This window comes from Pteropus medius, unplaced genomic scaffold (genome assembly GCF_902729225.1).
Source record: "Pteropus medius unplaced genomic scaffold, Ma_sr-lr_union100, whole genome shotgun sequence".
Classification (NCBI taxonomy): Eukaryota; Metazoa; Chordata; class Mammalia; order Chiroptera; family Pteropodidae; genus Pteropus; species Pteropus medius.
In genome coordinates, this window is record NW_024345601.1 from 1,656,989 (window position 1) to 1,679,893 (window position 22,905).

Consider the following 22,905-nt stretch of genomic DNA (forward strand, 5'->3'; position numbering starts at 1 on the left):
TACTATTTCTCGCCTCCAGAATAATTTTTTCACATAAACAGACTTAGCACATGCAAAAACTATAGTTCTTTGTTAAAATCTAGTCATCTTGCAAGACTTAAAAAAAGTGTATTACATAATTATTAAAAACCTCTTGCTTTCAATCCAAAAAAAACCAAAAAACAAAAACCCAAAGGATCAAAGACAAACTTCAAGGCTACACCTTTAAACAAATCTCTTCATGTGGCTCTGAGCAAAACATATATAGCCCTTAAGTATTCATAAAGCAGAAATATTTCCTGGCTGATAAGTAATGAAGTAGAAGGTAAAACAAACTTATTATCATTCATTTGTATGGCTCTAACAGAAGATCCATTTGAGAGGGAGAAAAAAAATTCTGAGATAGTGAATTGCACTTCAGAAAGGTACAGGCGAGAGAGGAAAAATGAGTTAATTTTTCCTTTGGTCTTTAAAAACTTATCCCTTTTCTAGAGCTCTAAGGCCACACAAACCAAGCCTTCTCCAATAACTCAAGTGACAATTTACCTAATCAGTGTGGCAACCACAGAAAAGACTCCATGTTTACTGATTGCACTAATCAAAAATCACTTTTCAAATGCGGCTAACTGGCAGTTTACTGGCTGAAATTAAAAGAAGTGACATTCAGGTTCTTTGGATTGTAGAAACAAAATGCTTTATTCACACTGAGTACTTGTCCGCACTTGACTCCAAAAAGTTATCAGTAAACAGACAATTACTCATCAGCCAAACACTGACACATCAAAGACAAATCAAAGGCCAACAGTAAGAAACACCTAAGGCAGATATTTAACAGAGTTTGTAGTTTGACCAAATGGCCTTTCTTAAGTGTAATTTTGCACCATATAAAGAAAATAGCTATGATACTAAAAATAGATTGTTTAAATGGTTTAGATATCAATTTTACAACTATTTCTGACCAAATTTTAAAATTCAAAATTCTATAAAAAGGAAGCCAGATCTTTTTATCACTTGTGTAAGACTTTCATGGTATTGACTATGTGTCAAGCACTGTTTCAAGTGCTTAATAACCTAAACTCATTTATTGTGAGTATTTTGTGAGATGGGTATTCTCTGTACCATTTTAAAAGTGAGAAAATGGGAGTAATGACAAAAACCTGCCTGAGGTCACAAGGCTATTGAGGGACAGGATAAGCTTTCTTAACCACTCCCCACTACATGTTTCTCCAAATTTCACATGCACTTATGCTGTGGGTTGAGGTAACTTCGCTCTTTCAGAAGGACCAGAGGAGAACCACTTCCTCTGGTTCAGAAGGCTCAACCATGAGGCTCAAAGAGCTTAGGGTTTTTCAAGAAGGCAGGATTAAGGATTTGAAACGTTCGACATTTTGAAAGTTTAGAATTAATACACACATCTAATTAAGACAGGAAGAAAAAATAAACATACTTAATACATGCATTTTGGTAGTTAAATATCTTGACAAATATGGAAAAATAAGAAAAGGTCTTGGTTAAAATATCTGAAATCATTGTCCTCTTTAAAAGGATAATATTATCCTAAAAGATTTAGTATTCAGAAAGTATATAAATATAAGGGATCAGATAAAAATTACAACAGGATATAGACAAGAGAGATATGGATGGATGGACTGACAGTTATTCAGGGATTAATTCTGTTTGCACAAATATGAAATCCAGAGGTCACAAAAGACCATGAAATAAATGTGCCAGAAAATGGCACACTTAATGACAGTAAACTAAAAGAAAACAAAAGGCAAATCATATGTTGAAATGTATAAAGAGTGTTGGGGAAAACATCACAAAAAGTACGATTTCCTTTCTTGACAGTTGGGAGCATTTGTCTGGGGGCTTATCACACAACTGTGACCATTTACTATCCAGTAATAACCATTTAGGCCGATTACTTATCTAATATATATATCTCTTACAAAGGTTATCAGGGAATAATTTGTGATATGACATGGCTGACTTCAAGGAGGTCTAACCTCACAACCCCAAACTTTTCTAGGTTCTCTTATAACCAACAGCAATTAAAATTCATTAACCTATCCAAATCCTTCTTGAACTTTTACATTTCTGGCATATATGCGGATAATTCCTAATTTTCTCTCTCTAAACATCTTCTCTCTTGAGCAAGTATTAGATCCATATTACTAACTCCTGGCAGATGACTTCAATGTATTCAGCACTTCAACCTCCACAAAAATCAGACTCATCATATTCTTCCGTATTACTTCAACTTCCGGGGTTTCCAAATTCTGTTAAAGGCCTTATTAGTCCCCCAGGTGTCCACAGTGCACTCATGATCCTCATCTTGTATCTTCTCTTTCCCTCATCACATTCAATTATACAGTCCTTCAGTTTCTCTTCTCCCATTTTCTCCACTTTGAAACTACTTTGCCACAGATCACTTCTGACCTTCATTATTTTTCTCTAACTAGAACCACCACCAAGTCTTTTCCATAGCCAAGAGAATTGTGATTCTAGAAAGATGTGACTATGCAATCTTCTGCTTAAAAAGAGCTTTAAAAAGCTCTTATAAATAAAGAAAAAGACTTGCAAACAAATTAATTAGCTAGACAAACAAAAACAGGCTATGAAAGAAAACTGGTTAGTAAAAATGTGATCGAAGCAGCAATTTAAAAAAATCATAGCTTAAGACAAAGATACATTCTTCCTTATCAAATTAGCAAGAACATTTAAAAACTGATAATCCTTGGTATTGATGGGAGTTGAGATATTAGAAATTCTCATCTGCTGTTACATAACATGTAAACCTCTTACTGGAGATTAATATGGTAATTTTAACCAAAAGTCCAGAAATTCAACATACCTTTTCATCCAGCAATTCCATTTGTAGAAATTGAGTTTACAATTAAATTAAGAAAGGAATCTATTTTAAAAGATTAGAAGAAGTGTATATGCTTAAAAATTAAGCAATATACTCCTAAATTATCCATGGGTATATAATTTTAAAGATGGAAATCAGAAAATATTATGAACTGAATGACGATAAATACAGGACACAAAACAAAAGGAATATATGACAGAGCTAAGTGATTACAGGGAAATTTATAGCACTCAAGTGCATATGTTAGATAAAAAATACTAAAAATAAATTACTTGCCTCCATCTCCAAAAATTAGAAAAAGAAGAAAGCACCTAATATGACACAAAACAAAAGGAATATATGACAGAGCTAAGTGATTACAGGGAAATTTATAGCACTCAAGTGCATATGTTAGATAAAAAATACTAAAAATAAATTACTTGCCTCCATCTCCAAAAATTAGAAAAAGAACAGCAATTTAATTCCAAAGAAACTTGAAGAGAATAATGAAAACAAATATACAATATACAATGGGGGGGGGGACCCACAAAGCTAAAAGTTAAATGAAAAAAAAAAAGGAAAACTAAACCAATTAAAATTAAATAAGCCCTAGCAACACTAATTGAGAAGAGGAACAGAATACATTATCAATACCAGGAATTAATTTTAAAGTCTTTTAGTCATTAAAAAATATTAAGAATATATCATGAGACAAAGGAGGCAAGAATATACAATGGGGAAAAAGGCAGTCTCTTCAATAAATGGTGCTGGGAAAAGTGGGCAAATATATGCAAAAAAATGCAACTAGACCACTTGCTTACGTCACATACAAAAATAAACTCAAATGAATTAAAGACTTAAATGTAAGAACTGAAACCATAAAACTCTGGAAGAAAACATAGGCAATAAACTCTTTGACATCAGTCATAGCAATATTTTTTTGGATATGTCTCCTCAGGCAAGGGAAACAAAAGAAAAACTAAAGAAATGGAATATCATTAAACTAAGCTTTTACATGGTGAAGGAAACCATCAACAAAATGAAAAAACCTATTAAATGGGAGAAGATATCTGCCAATGATACATATGGTAAGGGATCAGTATCCAAAACACATCAGGAACTCACACTGGTCAACATCAAAAACATAAACTGCCCAATTAAATCATGAGCAGAAGACCTGAATAGACATTTCTCCAAATAGGACATACAAATGGCCAACAAACACATGAAAAGATGATCAACATCATTAATCATCAGAGAAATTCAAACTAAAAGCACAATGAACTATTTATTACCTCACACCTGTCAAATGGCAATCATCGATAAATCAACAAAAAACAAGTGCTGGCAAGGACGTAGAGAAAAGGGAACCCTTATGCACTGTTGCAAAATGGTGCAGCCATTATGGAAAATTATATGGAAGTTCCTCAAAAAATTTACAAAAGAATTACCAAATGACCCAGCAACTGCACTTCTGGGTATTTATCCAAAGAAAACCAAAACACTAATTCGAAAAAATATATACATCCCTATGTTTACTGCAACTTTATTTAAAACAACTAAGATATGAATATAACCGAAGTGTCCATAAGTAAACAGGTGAATAAAAATTTTATAAAAAAAAATATAAAAATATATATATATGGAATATTAGTCATAAAAAATGAAATCTTTCCACTTGAGACAATATGGATGGACCTAGAGGGTATTATACTAAGTGAAATAAATCAGACATATGATTTTACTTTTATGTGGAACTTAAAAAAACAAAGTAAATGAACAAACAATACAGAAATCAACTCACAGATTAACTGACGGTTGCCAGATGGGAGGAGGGTTGGGAGGGTGACTGAAAAAGGTGAAGGGATTAAGAAGTACAAATTGGCAGTTACAGAATAGTCAAGGGAATGTGAAGTACAACATAGGGAATATAGTCAATAATATGGAAACAACTATGTATGGTGTCAGGTGGGTACCAGATCGATGGGGAGAATCACTTCATAAATTATATAAACGTCTAACAACTGTGTTAATAACAACCTGAAACTAAATAAATACTGAATGTCAACTGTAATTGAAAAAATTTTAAAAACCCAAAAAACTAACTAAAAAAGACATATACATCCTGATGTTTGCTGTAGTATTACTTACATCAGCCAAGATATGGATGCAACCTAAGTGTCCGTCAATAGATGAATGGATAAAGAAGATACGGTACATATATACAGTGAAATATTACTCATATTACAGAATATTACTCAAAAAAAGAACAAAATCTTGCTATCTGAGACAACATGGATGGGCACAGAAGGTATTATGCTAAGTGGAAAAAAAATAAACAAACAAACAAAACAGAAACAAACTCAGATAAAGAACAAACTGATGGTTGCCAGATGGGAAGGGGTTGGGGAGTACATGAAAAACATGAAAAAGATTAAGTACAAATTGCCAGTTTTAAAAATAGTTATGGGGATGTAAAGTACAGCAATAGGGAATATAGTCAATAACACTGTAATAAGTATGTATGGTGTCAGCTGGGTACTAGACTAATTGAGGTGATCATTTCATAAGGTATATAAATATCTAATCACCATGTTGTAAACCTGAAACTAATATAATTGTATGTCAACTGTAATTGAACAATAAATTTTAAAGAAATGCAAAGTAAAAATACATAAATAAAAATAAATCAAGCATCAAGAAAAAGTATATCATGACCAATGTTTGGCAATATATCTGAAATTTTAGAATAAATGGCACATTCATACAAAAAAAGGAGGGGCTTACCAAAACCAACACAAGAAGTAACAACAACAACACAAAAAATCAGAATAACCTGTATCTACTTAAGAATTTGAATCTATAGTTAAAAACCTTTTCATGAAAAAATTGCTAGGCCCAAATGGCTTCACCACTGAATTCTTCTAAGGATTAATACATGACAACAATCTCACAGTAACTCTTATAGAAAACGGAAATGTAGGAAACACTTTCTAACTTGTTTTATGAGGCCAGAATGTGTGAAAAAGGGAAGTTATAAGCTAATCTCTCTCATATTACACAGATGAAAAAGTACCCCATAATATACTGACACACAGAAGGAAGTGACATATAAAAAAGAATGATACATCACACTGAATTAGGATTATCCCAGTAATGCCAGGTTGGTTTAAAAGTCAAAAATCAATCCATGTATTTCGTCACATAACAAAAGTTATGTGATGAAACAATAAAATCCATTACCATCTCAAAATATGGAGGGAAAGCATTTGACAAAATTTACTATTCACTAGAAACAAATAGAAGGCAAATTTCTCAATATAATAAAGGTTGTCTATGAAGAAAAAAACCATAACAAACATCATATTTAATGGTAAAATATTACCTATTTGCCCCCTTAAGATTGGGAATAAAACAAGGATGCTCAATTATACTAGAGATCCTATCCAGTGCAATAAAGCAAAAGACCAAAAGGCATTAAGATTATAAAATGATTAATAAAACTGTCATTGCTTGCAGATGACATGATTGAGTAGGCAAAAAAAAAAATCTACAAGTACAGACAAAATTCAGAATAAATTTAGTAAGGTTGTAGATATAGTCAATATTCAAAAATCATCTTTATTTGTATATTCAAGCAAGCAATTAGAAACAAAATTTAGAAGATAATATTACTTACAAAAACACCAAAACACATCAAATATCTAGGAATGTTTATTTTTATCCTCATTTTTTAATTGTGATATTTCAAGACTTACAGAAAAGCTAAAAGAAGAGCACAAAGAATTCCCACATGCCCTTCACCCATGTTCTCCAAATGTTGGCATAATCTTCTGTTCATCACATGACACCAATTAAAGTAAAAAGTTAAGCTATCAAGTGGAAAAATGTATTTCCAATACAAATATAATCTCATAAGCAGAATGTAAAAGAACTACAAAACAAAAAGAAAAAACCTGAAAAATGGACAAAAGACTGAAACAGGGCTATATCTATCTCTCTCTCCCTCTTTCCCTTCCTTCCCTCTTTCTCTCCCTCTCCCTCGCTCACACACACACAAGTGGTCAATAAACATGAAAAGTGCTCATCTAAGTAATTAAGTAATCAAGAAGATGCTAATTAAAACATCAGTGAGATACCATTACCCCCTAGTAGAATGGCTGAAAACGAAAAGACAGTATCAAAGGCTGGTAAGAATGTGGAGCAACTAGAATTTTACTATACTGTCATAGAAATGTAAATTGTTATAAGCTGAATGAAATTTGGTAATCATGTGTGGCATTTTCATTCACTAAAGATGAGCATACACACAATTGCAACCTTGCAATTCTACTGCTAGGTACATACCCATGAGAAATGTTTATACATATGCATCAAAGACACAAGAACTTCACAGCAGTACTATTCCCAAACTGAGAATCAACCCATTGGATAGATAAATGGTGACAGTCATATGATGAAATACTGTAAGCAATGAGAATGAACAAACTATTGCTGGGAGTAATGACATGGATAAACCTCAGAAACGAAATAATTGAACAAAAGAGAGCAAATTTTAAAGAGAGTAATAGTATAAGACTCCATTAGGTAAAGTTAAAAACAAAACAAAACAAATCTGTAATACTGAAGTCAGGATAATGCTTACTCTTAATGGGCTGAGGTAGTACCTGGGAGAGGACACAATGGGGAACTTCTTGGGTATTGGTAATTTTGTATTTTTTGGAGTGGTGGTTACTTGAGTATGTTCATTTCATAAAAGTTAATCAAACTGTACACTTATGATTTGGCATTTACGTATGTTACAGTTCATTAAAAAGCATATGCAAAAACATGTATAATAACTAAACTTTCAAAAATTGCAAATATGAACAATAATGAAAGGAAAGCTTATTTCAGGTTCATGGAATTATGGGTGACTTTCTTTTTTAAGTTTTATTGTTATATGCCACATTTCGCTTAATTAACATATACTACAGTTAATATACATTTTAAATGTCACTAAAAATATGAAAAAAAAATCTGCCTCCCCACGTTTATAATCTGTTCCAATATACGTCTCCAGACTAATTTTCTATCAGTTAATCTAAGCTTAATACCATCTGGCTACGTGCCCTGTACACTAACCTCATTTTCTCTCAGCCCAGAGCACCCCAAATCTCCTTTGTATGTTCAATTTAAATATCGCATTCTTGCTGATTTTATTTTTTGTTTTTACTCTTCCCATCCACATTTCAATTGAAAAGTTGTTCAAATCCTTAGGTGACTCAATGTTTACAAGTCACCAGGCAGAGAGGGCCACTTGCTCTAAGTCAATCTCTACTTTACAGAATATAATTCCTATTTTAATGACATAGTTAAAATAAAGAGGTTCTAAATGAAATAGATTCTAATCAAAGTTTCTTTGTAAGTAAAAAATTTATATCTAATAGGGGCTATAATAATGGCAAATGCGGAGTTACTCACACTAATAAAGGGCAGGAAAGACCCCACAAGTTGAAATAAGATGCCCAGATGCTAACAAGACTTGTCTGTTTCCAAAGAAAGCAAACTAAAAAGTATATAATTGCAGGATCCTGAAGGCATGAAATTCTTTACCTCTCGTGTAACCTTGATAAATTTAAGAAATTTCTTTTCTCTTTCTCTTACTGTTAAAGGATTCCACAGGCTAGAAGGGTACCTCGAATGGAGTATCTGGATTTACATGAACCCCACACTGAGAGATTTTCTGGGAAAATCACTGGCTTTTACAGATTCTCATATGAGCCTATGATTTCCTAAAAGTTAAGAACCACTGATCTAGACAATGTTTCCCAGGGTGTGGTATGTTTCCCACAGGTGGTACTCAAGATGATTTTCTGGGGGCCCATGAAACATGGACCATGAAACTCATCTTCATAGTTATACTTATTTTTATGTATATTAGAAAACAAACAAACATCAAACCCATAATGTCATAGTACTGATATAATTCATTAATTTAAAAAACTAATTTAAGTTAAAAAAAACTTTAAACAATTTAAGTAGCTGTCTAGATGGTATCTAGATAAACTATGGTGGCAGGGGTCCTAACTAGGAAATACGAGATGAAAGGAATCTGCTTAACAGAGAGCACATGCTTTCTTTCGCATCTGCTACTCAAACCACTTTTCAGACCTCTGAAAGTTTACTCAGTGCAATAACTTCAGAAATTCCTCATAATCATCATCTACAAAATACTAGCTAAACTAACCCACAGAGATTTTACCTGGCTCTAGCACTCTGCATCTCAATTTTTCCTATGTGGAAGCTGTGATACCATTACAGATAGAAGTAAATGTCAAAGAGCCATAAGAAAAAAAAGAACTGATAAGAATGTGTCAATAAACAGCTAGCTTTAGGGGTGGCTCCATAGAGTACTGGTTAGCACATCTGCTTTACACACAGAAGGTCCGAGGTTCGCACCCCAGTGGAGCCACGGCCCATACCCAGGGCACGCCAGGCCCCCTGGGTGCACCAGGCCCTGGGTGTGCACCGTGAGCGCGTAGGAGGAGACACCCCGCCTTCAGAGATCCAGCTCTTAAGAGGAGACGGCAGCATCTGTAGGCCAGGGGTGGAAGGGGCGGGGGAGGGGGAATTTAAAAAAATAAAATAAATAAAAAATAAACGAGCAGCTTTAACAATAATGTAGAAATGCTTTCACCATTTACTAGTAAAATCTCAGGGCATACATAGTTCTTTCAAAGTGATGTATATATGGAAATACTCAGAAATATTTGCTAAACTTGGAGGAAAAGCAGACAAGTAAACTGCTCCAAGTAGTTCCACAAGAGGCCTGTTAAATTCTATGCCCCTTCTGTGCTACACTAAATAGAATAAAATAGAAATCCATAGATATCAAGATGGAGTCTAACAATGCTCCATTCAATGTCTGTCATTAAGCCAGCTTCCAGTTCAAGATTGCAGTGTAGGTCTTGCTGCTGGATTCCCCACAGCTTACACCTGTTCAAGACACAGCTCCAACCTATCTACCAAGGATGCTCTAACGTAGCTTGCCCACAGGACTCTCCACGGCCCGGGTCAACTCAAACTATAGATCCAACTGGCCTGCCAAGTTGGTCCTGGCACAACCCCCAGGTCTTCCTGTGGCCCATGCCCATTCCAGTTCCAACTCCAACTCCAACTCCAGCTCTAGGTGCGGCTGGCTTGCCAAAGACACTCAGGACACACAGTCTACAAAGAGTAAATTCCTACACAAAGCTAATCCTTCAAGATCAAGAGAGGTAGCTGTTTCAGGTAATTCATAGAAACGAATACAACAAAAGCCAAAATACAGAGACACAAAAATATGTTCCCAGAAAAATAACAGGCAATAACCCCAGAAAAAGAACTAAATGGTAACAAAGACAAACGATACCCAATAACAACTTTAAAACAATGCCTATAATGATGCTCAATGAACTCAGGAGAAGAAAAGGTGAATTCCAGGAGAACTTCAAAAAAGAGATGATATAAAAAGAAAAAATTAGAACTGAAGAATACAATAACTGAAATACACACACACACACACACACACACACACACACACACACACACGAGGAAATCAGTATCAGATAAGATGAAGCAGAACAATGAGTCATAAAGCTGGAAGACAAGGTATTAGAAATTATGCAATCTGAACAGCAAAAAGAAAAAAAATTCAAGAAAATGAGGATAGTTTAAGGGGCCTCTGGGATAATATCAAGCAAACAAATATCATAGGGATCCTAGGGGGAGAAGATGACGAGAAAGGGACAGAAAACCTATTTCAAAAAGTAATATCTGAAAACCTCCCTAATCTGGTGAAGAAAACAGACATTCAAGTCCAGGAAACTCAAAAGAGGTCCACACCAGGACACATCATAATGAAAATTCCAAAAGTTAGAGATTTAAAAGCATCAAGAGAAAAAGAGCTAGTTACATGATGACAGGAAAAACAGGTAGCCAAGAATACTCTATCCAGCAAGGTTTTCATTAAGAACTGAAGTAGGGGCGGCGGCGAGCAGTTGGCAAGCACCTTTACAATGGCCCTGACCCTGTTTGGGGAAGAAGGAAAATTGATGTATGTTAAGTAAATCAATATTAGATAATTCTCATAAGCACCTGGTGAAGGAAATAGCTGGAAAGAATTTCCTTTAAAAATAAAACCAAAGTCTGGATTAGGCGGAAACATGGCGGAGTGAGAGATGTCCCTAGATCTTTCCCCTTGAAACAACAATAAGCTGAACATGTAAAACTTAACAAAAAACATCCAAACTACAAACCAGCACATCTGAGCGAGGGATCTGCGCATAAGAGGTACCACAGGACAGAACCCCCAGTGTGGGGCGGTGGACTGGGAGTAATAAAGAAGCTGCCTCTCACAGCTGCTGGAGCTCCCTGTAGGAGGAGGGGGAGGGGTGAAGATGTGGCAACTTTCCTGATCAGCTCTGCCTGGAAGTGCCGGGGCTTGTACTCACCTGACCAGAGGGCCCAGTCATCAGGGCAGAAAGTGGAGAAGCGGGGCAGACCACAGAGAAACAACAGCTGATTTTTACCAGCCCGTTGAAAAACCGAGGCTGAGCCAGAGCCCCAAACCTACGACCCAGTGGGCCCCTTCCCCCATACCCTCCGAGACCCATCACCGCGGAGCCCCAGGAGAATCTGAGCAAACGCTCCCTAAACTGCTAGGGTTCCAAGATCCTACTGGAAACCAAAAGAAGAATGCCTTCTTTGCAGCAGGCTAAAGAGAGACCTTTATTTAATAAATCTTCTTTCTAGAAAAACAAGAGAATACACATCCATTAATGCCCAGGCGGAGAAATAGTCCATTAAACACCATGAACAACCAAGGTGACAAGGCATCTCAGAAAGAAAGACAGAAAAATCTCCAGAAAATAAGCTTACAGACGTAGAAATATGCGACTTAAATGACAGAGACTTCAGGATGCTACTTTTGAAAAAACTCAATGAAACCCCAAACAAATCATATCAACAATTTCAGGAATTGAAAAAATAATTAGATAAGCAGAGCAAGGAGGCTGAAACTCTCAAGAAGAACAGAAGAGATATTCTGGAGATGCAGAACGCACTGTAAGAGTTGAAAAATGAAATAGTTAGCCTTGGAAATAGAGTCAACCAAATGGAGGAAAGGATCAGTGATATCGAAGACAGAAATCTAGAAATAAATCAGAAGGAAGAAGAGAGAAACCGAAGAATGAAAACTAATGAAAGAGAAACACAAGAACTAGCTGATACTATCAGGAGCAGAAACATAAGAATAATGGGCATTACCAAAGGCTAGGAAAAGCAACAGGGTTTAGAAAGCATTTTCAGACAAATAATGGACGAGAATTTCCCAAATCTAAGGAATGAGCTGGAGCTTGGAATTCAAGAAGTCAACAGAATACCCAACTATCTCAACCCAAAAAGGCCTTCACCAAGACACACTGTATTAAAGTTATCAAAAGTCAATGACAAAGAGAATTCTCAAGGCAGCTAGGGAAAAGAAAATGGTAACGTATAAAGGAAAATCCATTAGATTATCATTGAACTTCACAGCACAGACCTTACAAGCCAGAAAGGAATGAAACCAAATATTTAAACTATTAAGTGAAAGGAACTACCAGCCTAGAATAATGTATCTAGCTAAGCTCTCCATCAGATATGAAGAAGAAATCAAGACCTTTCCAGACATACAAAAACTGAGGGAATTCTCCACTACGAGGCCTGCACTATATGAAATACTGAAAGGAGTCAGCTCACCTAAAACAAAATAACAACAACAAAAATACATAATTAAGAGTAAAGTGACTATCAGGCAAAGAGAAGCAGAGGAGTGCAACCCTATTTAAAAGCAGGGCATTATAGCTTAAATAATAATAAGTGAACTGTTATAACACGATAGTATTGAACGTTCAGCATACATAGGGACAAACTGAGACAACAATGACTGAAAAGGGGAGGATTCAAAGAGCCAAGTTCACAAAGGGGAATGGAGATAAGACATGCACAGAAGAAAATGGACAACTGAATATATATAACTATCCTTTTCATACTCCTAATGGTAACCACACACCAAAGATTCAGAACTGAAGTATATAACATAAAACAAGAAGAACCAGAGGAAAAAAACCACAAAAGCCAACCAAAATAAAGAAAACAGAAACGTAAGAACAAAGAAGCAATGGAAACACCAAGCTACCAAAAAGCAAAAGATAAAATGGCTATAAGAAGACCTCACATTTCAATAATCACCTTAAATGTAAATGGACTGAACTCATCAATAAAAAGGCACAGAGTTGCAGAATGGGTCAAAAAACAAAACTCGACCATATGCTGCCTTCAGGAGACACCTCTCAGCTCCAAAGACAAATATAGACACAAAGTGAAAGGATGGAAAATGATATTTCAAGCAAATGGCATTCCGAGAAAAGTAGGAGTAGCAGTACTAATATGAGATGAAACAGACTTCAAAATAAAAAGAAAGATACTGAGGGACACTTCATAATGATAAAGGGAATCATGCATCAAGAAGACATAACACTTGTTAATATCTATGCTCCCAATCAGGGAGCCCCGAAATATGTAAAGCAATTACTAACAGAACTAAAGGGACAAACAGACCAAAACACCATCGTAGTAGGGGACCTAAATACCCTACTGTGAGATATGGACAGATCATCCAAACAGAAAAATCAATAAGGAAATAACATCTTTAAATGATACATTAGACTAACTGGACATAACTGACATTTACAGAGCCTTCCATCCCCAAACAGCTGCTTACACATTCTTCTCTAGTGCACATAGAACATTCTCAAGAATCGACCACATACTGAGACACAGAGATAGCCTCAACAAATAAATATGACAGTTGAAATCATACCACCTATATTCTCTGATCATAATGCTTTGAAACTAGAGATCAACTGCAAAAAGAAAGCAGGAAGAACCACAAATACATGGAGATTACACAACATGCTACTGAAGAATAACTGGGTCAGAGAAGAGATAAGAGAGATCAAGAGATACGTAGACACAAATGATAATTATAGTACAACATATCAAAACTTTTGGGACATGGCAAAAGTGGTCATAAGACGAAAGTTCATATCACTACAGGCCTACCTCCAAAAACAAGAACGAGCCCAAATAAATAACCTAACACTTCATCTTAAAAAACTAGAAAAGGAAGAACAAATCAAGCCTAAAGTCAGCAGAAGGAAAGAAATCATCAAAATTAGAGCAGAAATAAAATTGAAAACAAAAGAATAGAAAAAAATAAATGTGACAAAGAGCTGGTTCTTTGAGGTTAATAAAATTGATAAACCCCTGGCTACACTAACTAAAGAAAAAAGAGAAAGAATACAAATAAACAAAAACAGGAATGAAAGAGGGCAAATTACGACTGATATCACAGAAATACAAAGGATCATACAAGAATACTATGAAAAAGTATATAACATCAAATTTAATAACCTAGAAGAATGGACCAGTATTTAGAAAAATACAGCCTTCCTAGATTGAATAAAGTAGAAATGAAAAATCTAAATAGACGGATCAGCAGTATGGAAATTGAAACAAAAACCTACCAAAAAGTAAAAGTCCAGGATCAGATGGCTTTACCAGTCAATTCTACTAAACATTCAAAGAAGATTTAATACCTATTCTCCTCAAACTCTTCCAAATAATCAAAGAGGAGGCAATACTTCCCAACTCATTTTATGAGGCCAATATTACTCTGATACCAAAACCTGGTAAAGATAACACGCACAAAAAAGAAAACTACAGGCCAATATCTCTCATGAACACAGATGCAAAAATCCTAAATAAGATACTAGTGAACCGAATATAACAACATTAAAAAGATTATACACCACATCAAGTGGGCTTCATCCCAGGGGCACAGGGATGGTTCAACATGTGCAAATCGATTAATGTGATACAGCACATATACAAATTAAAAAATAAGAATCATATGATCATATCAATAGATGCAGAAAAAGACTTCGATAAGATACAGCATCCATTTATGATCAAAACACTTAACAAAATCGGTATAGAAGGAAAGTACCTTAACATAATAAAGGTCATTTATAACAAACCCTCAGCCAATATTATACTTAATGGTGAAAAACTAAAAACCTTCCCTCTAAGATCAGGAAAAAGGCAAGGCTGTCCACTATCGCCACTGCTATTCAATATAACATTGGAGGTTCTAGCAAGTACGATCAGGCAAGAGAAAGATATAAAAGGCATTCAAATAGGAAACGAAGAAGTCAAACTGTCACTATTTGCAGATGACATGATTCTCTATACAGAAAACCCTAAAGACTCCACAAGAGCACTACTAGAAACAATAAGCAAATACAGTAAAGTCTCTGGATACAAAATCAACATTCAAAAACCCATAGCTTTCCTATACTTTAATAATGAAGCATCAGAAAAAGAAGTGGAAAAAATAATTCCTTTTGCAATTGCAACAAAAAGAATGAAAAACCTACGAATAAATTTAACGAAACATGTGAAGGACCTATATAATGAAACCTACAAGACACTATTAAAAGAAATCAAAGAAGATACAAAGAAATGGAAAGATATTTTGTGTTCTTGGATTGCAAGAATCAACATAGTTAAAATGACCATATTACCTAAAACATTATACAGATTTAATGCAATCCCCATCAAAATCCCATCGGCATTTTTAAAGAAATAGAACAAAAAATCATCAGATTTGTATGGAAGCACAAAAGACCCTGAATTGCCAAAGCCATCCTGAGAAAAAAGAACAAGGCTGGAGGCATCACTCTGACCGAATTCAAATTATAATACAAAGTGACAGTTATCAAAACAGCATGGCATTAGCAGCAAAACAGACACACGGACCAGTGGAACAGAACTGAGAGTCCAGAAGTAAACCCATATTTAAATGGGCAAATAATTTTTGACAAGAAAGCCTAACACATACAGTGGAGAACGGAAAGCGTGTGCTGGGAAAATTAGAAAGCCACCAGCAAAAGAATGAAACTAAGCTGTTGTCTACCACCACACACCAAAATTAACTCAAAATCGATTTAGGACCTGACTATAAGACCTGAAACAATAAAATGCATAGAAGGAAACATAGGAACTAAACTCAAGGACCTTGGACTTAAAGAGGATTTTATGAATTTGACCTCAAAGGCAAGGGAAGTAAAAGCAAAAATAAACGAATGGGACTACATCAAACTAAAAAGCTTCTGCTCAGCAAAAGAAATCGTCAACAATGTAAAGAGACAACCATCTCAATGGGAAAATATATTTGCAAGCAACGCCTCTGATAAGGGCCTAATATCCAAAATATACAAAAAACTCATACAACTCAATAACAATAACAACAAAAAAACAAATGATCCAATCCAAATGGGCAGAGGACCTGAACAGATACTTCTCCCTAGAGGACATACAAATGGTCTACAAATATATAAAAAGATGCTCAACATTGCTAGCTATTAGGGAAATACAAATCAAAACCACAATGAGATACCATCTCACACCTGTAAGAATAGCTATAATCAACAGGACAAGTAATAACAAATGTTGGAGAGGATGTGGAGAAAAAAGAACCCTCATATACTATTGGTAGGGCTGCAAATTGGTACAGCCACTATGGAAAACAGTATAGAGGTTCCTCAAAAAACTAAGAATTGATCTACCATATGATCCAGCAATCCCACTATTGGGTATTTACCCCAAAGACTTGAAAACCCATATCCGAAAAGATATTTGCACACAGAAGTTCATAGCAGCATTATTCACAGTGACCAGGACATGGAAGCAACCGAAGAGTCCTACGACAGATGATTGGCTAAAGAAGCTGTGGCACATATATACAATGGAATATTACTTAGCCATAAGAAGAGATGAAATACTGCCATTTGCAACAACATGGATGGACCTTGAGATAATCATGCTAAGTGAAATAAGCCAGACTGAAAAAGTAGAAAATCACATGATATCACTTAGATGTGGGATATAAACCTAAAAGCAACAAATGAGCAGGACAACAAACAGAGACTCATGGACATGGACAATGGACTAGTAGTTACCAGAGGGTAGGGGGTAGGGGAAGAGGGGAGAGGTAGACAGGGTAAGTGGGGTCAAATATAAGGGGGTAGGTGAAGTGTAAAGAGGGTAAAGGGGATCAAATATATGGTAGCTGAAGGAACCTGGACTTTGGGTGCTAATCACACAATAGAATATATAGATGTCAAATTATAATGTACACCTGAAAACTATATAATTGTATTAACCCGTGTTACGCCAACAAACTTCTAATTAAAAAAAAAAGAACTGAAGTAGAGATAAAGTTTCCCAGACAAGCAAAAGGTAAAGGAGTTCCTTGCCAATAAATCTGCATTACAGAAATGTTAAAGAGACTGCTTTAAGCAGAAATGGGCAAAACTAAAAATGGAAAATATAGGACAAAATAAAAATAAATAAAAGCAAAACAGAAAAGTGATAAAGGCAAACACTTTTAAAATATAGTAGATCAACCAATTACAAAGCTAGTATGAAGATTAAGAGAGAAAAATAACAAGAACATGAATAACTGCAGTGATAAATTAAGGGACACACACATACAAAAGATGTAAAAATGATGTCAAAAACAAACATGGTAAGAAGGGTGAGTAAAAAATGTAGTGCTTTTAGAACATGTTAGAACTTAAGTGACCATTAACTTAAAACAGACTGCTATAAACATATGAATCTCATAGTAACCACAACTCTGAAACCTTTTACAGATACATAAAAAATAAAAAGTATCTCAAACAAATCACTAAGGAAAGTCATCAATGTACAAGAGAAGAAGAATGGAACAAAGAACCACAAAACAACCAGAAAACAATAAAATGGCAACAAGTACACACCTATCTGTAATTACATTAAATGTGTAAGCTGACTAAATGCTCCAACAGAAGACATAGGGTGGCTAAACAAATATAAAAAACAAGATCTGTGTATATGTGGCCTACAAGAGGCTCACTTCACATTGAGAGACACATAGAGACTGCAAGTGAAAGGATAAAAAAAGATATTTCATGCAAATGAAAAGAAAGCTGGGGTAGCAATACTTAGACAAAACAGACTTTCAAACAAAGACTGTAAATAACAAGAGACAAAGAAGGGCATTACGTAATAATAAAGGGATCAATCTAACAAGAGAATATAATACTTGCCAACATCTACGCACTCAATGTGGGAGCACCTAAATGCATAAAGCAACTATTAGGAGACATGAAGGGAGAAAATGACAGTAATACAATAATAATAGGGGACTTTCACACCCCATTTATATCAACAGATAGATCATCCAGACAGAAAATCAACAAGGAAACAGTAGCCTTGATATTTACAGAACGTTCTATCCCAAAACAGCAAAATACACATTTTTTTCCAAGTACATATGAAACATCTTCCAAGAGAGACCACATATTAAGCCACAAAGTCTCAGTAATTTTAAGACTGAAATCATATCAACCATCTTCTCTGATCACAACAGTATGAAACAGTATCAATTACAATAAGGAAAACTGGAAAAAACACAAATACGAAGGATAAACAACATGCTACCAAACAATCAATGGATTAATGAGGAAATCAAAAAATATCTGACATAAATGAAAATGGAAACAGTAATCCAAAATCTTTGGGACACAGCAAAAGCAGTTCTAAGAGGGAAATTCATAGCAATAAAGGCCTACTGGAAGAAACATGAAAAATCTTAAATAAAACAATCTAAACTTACATCTAAAAGAACTAGAAAAACAAGACCAAACAAAGCCCAAAGTGAGTAGAAAGAAGGAAATAATAAAGATTAGAGCAAAAATAAATAAAATAGAGACAAAAAATATAAAAGATCAACAAAACTAACAGCTGGTTCTTTGAAAGATAAACAACATAGATACATCTTGAGCCAGACTCATCAAGAAAAAGAGAGGGCCCAAATAAATAAAATCAGAAAAGAAAGTGACAACCAAAAACACACAAAAGATTATAAAAGAATACTGTGAACAATTATACGACAACAAATTGGACAAGACAGAAGAAATGGATAAATTCCTGGAAACATACATTCTTCCAAGACTGAATCAAGAATAGAAAACCTGAACAGACTGATCACTAATAACAAAATTGAATCAATAATCCAAAAACTCCCAAAAACAAAAGTCCAGGATCAGGCAGCTTCACAGGTGATTTGTCAAGCATTCAAAGAAGATTTAACACCTACCCTTGGAAACACAGTATGGGGATTCCTTAAAAGATTAAAAATAAAGCAACTGTATAACCAGCATTTCCACTTTTGGGTATTTATCTGAAGAAAATGAAAACAGATTCGAAAAGATATATGTACTCGTAAGTTCATTATGGCATTGTTTACAATAGCCAAGGTATAAAAGCAACCTAGATCCATCAACGGAGGAATAAATAAAGAAGATATGGTGTGTGTGTGTGTATATGTATATACACACACACACATATACACACACACAATGAATAATACTCAGCCATAAAAAAATATATATGTATATTTATATATACATATATATGTATATACACACACACACACATATACACACACACAATGAATAATATTCAGCCATAAAAAAAAAAAAATGAAATCCTGCCATTTCTAACAACATGGATGGATTCTGAGAGTATTATGCTAAGTGACATAAGTCAGACAAAGGAAGACAAACATCATATGATTTCACTTACATGTGGAATCTAAGAAACAAGACAAATGCATAAACGAAACACAAACTCAAAGATACAGAGAACAATCTGTTGGCTGCCAGAGAAGAGGGAGGTGAGGGATGGGCAGGAAAGGAGAAGGAATAAGGACATACAAACTTCCAGTTATAAAATAAGTCATAAGGATATAATGTACAGCAGAGGGAATAGAGCCTTTAAAAAAAAATTTATTATTATTTATTATTATTATTTATGCCTACAGCACCTGGTCTTCCTAGATGGTCTCCCATCCAAGTACTAACGGGGCCCAACCCTGCTTAGCTTCTGAGATCAGACATCAGGCTTGTTCAGGGTGGCATGGCCCTAGACCATGGACTGTGGCTCTACTGGGGCATGAACCCAAGGCCTTCTGTGTGTAAAGCAGATGCATTAACCACTATACTATGAAACTACATCCTAAAAAATTTTTTATGAAATATTTCAAACATTCAGAAAAATACTGAAATCATATGACACTTATATTTAACAAATGTTAGAATTTTGCCACACTCTCTTGTCCTGTCATTCCCATGTTGCCTGGCTGGATAATAACCAGACAACCAGGAATGAAGAAGCAAGGGCTTCATGAAGAAAGCGGTTTTGAAAACCTGGCATATGACTTAGACTTTCTTGATAAATGGGCATGGCCATAGAGCTCAAAAATAATATTAAATTGGGATACAATTTAAAATTAGTATAAATCTATGAAGCCTATAACATTCAACTATTTTCTCCCTTTTCCACAGAATTCAAATGTCATATAATTAGTGGTACTGAGATACAATTTGTTCAAAAAAGGGATATTGCTATCTCTCAATTAAATGGTTGTTATTCCATATTTACTGCACGTGATTTAATTGCCCCACTACAAACAGCAAGCATTCCACATATCTTTTTGCATATGTTCACTCAAAAGATTTATAAATGAAAATAAGAAATCCAATTCAGATATTCAATTAACTGTATACAGTAAAAATGTCTGAAGACTATATGAAGTAGTCTCTTATAATTCTTCTAAATTGTTTTTAAGTCCACTATCTCTGCACTGATACAATAGCAATGAAGATTAAAAACCAACCTTTGTTGTAATTTATTTAGCATGTAAAATAACTAATTAGTAAAAGCTTACTTGACATGAGTTTTGGAATCTGGGCTTGTCCTCTCAACAGCGGCCTGTATAAGTTTCCCTGATAAGTCACAGGTGGTGGTGCAGCATTACTGTAAACTCCAGTTCCTGAGCCTCTCGGCATAACATGGCTGTAAAGGGAGCAATCCAAATGCCATGTAATTAGTTTTCATGATTAACATTTCTGAACCACTTCTATCCACAAAACAAATTATAAAGGGTAAGGAAAATGCCAAGTTCTTCACAGAACCACAGGTTCCTACCTAAAGCAATGCCTGGCTTCATTTAGGTGGTACTAAGATACAACCAGAAAAAAAAGTATATCTAGATATATCCATCACATCACAACTGACACAAATTAAACAAGTGCTAGCAGCCATCTCTTTACTACTAGATCTGATTAAGATAATGCAAATTTAAAAGATTAACAAAGTTTAAAACAGTACCTGATATTAATGGTGACAGCAAATGTTCATTTGTCACACCAAGATTCTTAATGGATAATCATTTAAATATATATTACTTTAAGCAAAAAAAAAAAAAAGTACTTTTTTTGCATTACATTTCAGTTTTTTCTATTACTGTACAGTTGTCTCTTGATATTTGTGGGGGCCTGGTTCTAGGACCAGTTGGGGATATCAAAATCTGAGTAGTCCCTTACATAAAATGGTGTAGTATCTGCATATAACCTACACTTGCATATAAGTTACAGCAGGGTATGTCTACACATCACTTCATTCAAATGGATTCAGTGTAGTACTCAGCACATGTCAAATTCAAGTTTTGCTTTTTGAAACTGTTGGAGATATTCCCCCCAATATTTTCCATCCATAGTCGGTTGAATCTGCAGATGTAAAACTTGGGGACACAGAGGGCCAACTGTCTACACTAATACTCTATATCTTGCTATTTTCAATTTACTAAACTATATCAAACATTTCCCTATATCTTTCATAGTCTTCATAACTGTAATATGCATGGAATACTTTACCATGCTGATGTCTCATATTTTACTAAATCACTCCTCTAATTTAGTAGTAGTAGTAGTATAGATAACAATGCACTGGAGATATTTTGGCATATAACTTTATGCTCGTCTAAAATTATTTTCGCAGGATATATTCCAAGAAGGAATTTGGATCAAAGTTAAGAGTATCTTCAGAACTCAGAACTCTATTTAGAGGTACTTCTATGTTGCTTTCCAAAACAGTTGAAATAATGTAAAAAGTTTCTTAAGAATATTTTAAATTTGCAATTTTTTTTTTTTTTTACTATTAGGAATAAAGACTTCCAAAACAACCAACCACAATAACAGATAACATTTCCATAGGGTTGAGGAACTATTCTAAGCACTCGGTAAATATTAACTCACTTAATCCTCACAACAACTTCATGAAGTAGGTGAAATTATCACTCTTATTTTACCCACAGGAAACGGGGGCATAGGACAGTTCAGTAACTTGTAGAAAAATATCTAGTGGTAGAAAGGCATCTGAATCCAGACATTTAGGATCCCGAGCCCATGCTCTTAACTGCTATGCCACACTGTCCTTTACAATTCACTTTATAAGTACATGCTGATGGCAATCCAATGCCTAAATCCCGTGTTGAATCTTAAGGTTTTCCTATGAATTGGAAATATCTATATATGAGTTATCATTATTAATTAATAAACAATAATTCATCCATATTTCTCCCAGCCTGTTGCCCTTTTAATCCAGCTTTTAATCTATTGTTTTAAAGTCTCCTCTCTATAAATAGTTCTGTGTAACCAGGAAAAAGGCAATTCAATTGCTAATAAGGGCAAAGGATAAAAATCAGAAATTCACAGAAAAAGAAATACAAATTACCAACAGACATATTAAAAGAGATTCAATCTAACTGACAGGCAAAGAAATGAAAAATTCAAGCAACAACAGATATCACTGTTGAATACTGGTTAAGCAACAATCTAGGAGACTGGTGGCTCTCTGTACCAATGAACTGGCCAACACTTTAAACGGATTCTGTCACACATTAATTCAGCTAAAACTTTCTTGAGGGTAAAGAGAATGTATTCTTTTGAAACAACTGTCAGAAAGATAGCAAAATCTCCTGAGAAAATAGTGGAATTCTCAAGCAACACATAAAGCAATATGTAAACCACAGAAACAAGTGAATTTTAAAAACTGAAAAGCAG

The 22,905-nt window shown here is 34.7% G+C and overlaps 1 protein-coding gene and 1 pseudogene across 2 annotated transcripts in view; both read right to left on the bottom strand.

Annotated features, from left to right (window-relative positions):
- Positions 1-22,905, bottom strand: part of XRN2 (5'-3' exoribonuclease 2) — a 76,948-nt gene that overhangs the window by 10,674 nt on the left and 43,369 nt on the right. For both annotated transcript variants that reach the window (XM_039874350.1, XM_039874349.1), the window contains one exon: positions 20,730-20,857. In XM_039874350.1, coding sequence (XP_039730284.1) covers positions 20,730-20,857 — 128 coding nt within the window. The remainder of the gene's footprint in view (positions 1-20,729; positions 20,858-22,905) is intronic.
- Positions 19,815-19,930, bottom strand: LOC120612047 (uncharacterized; annotated as a pseudogene).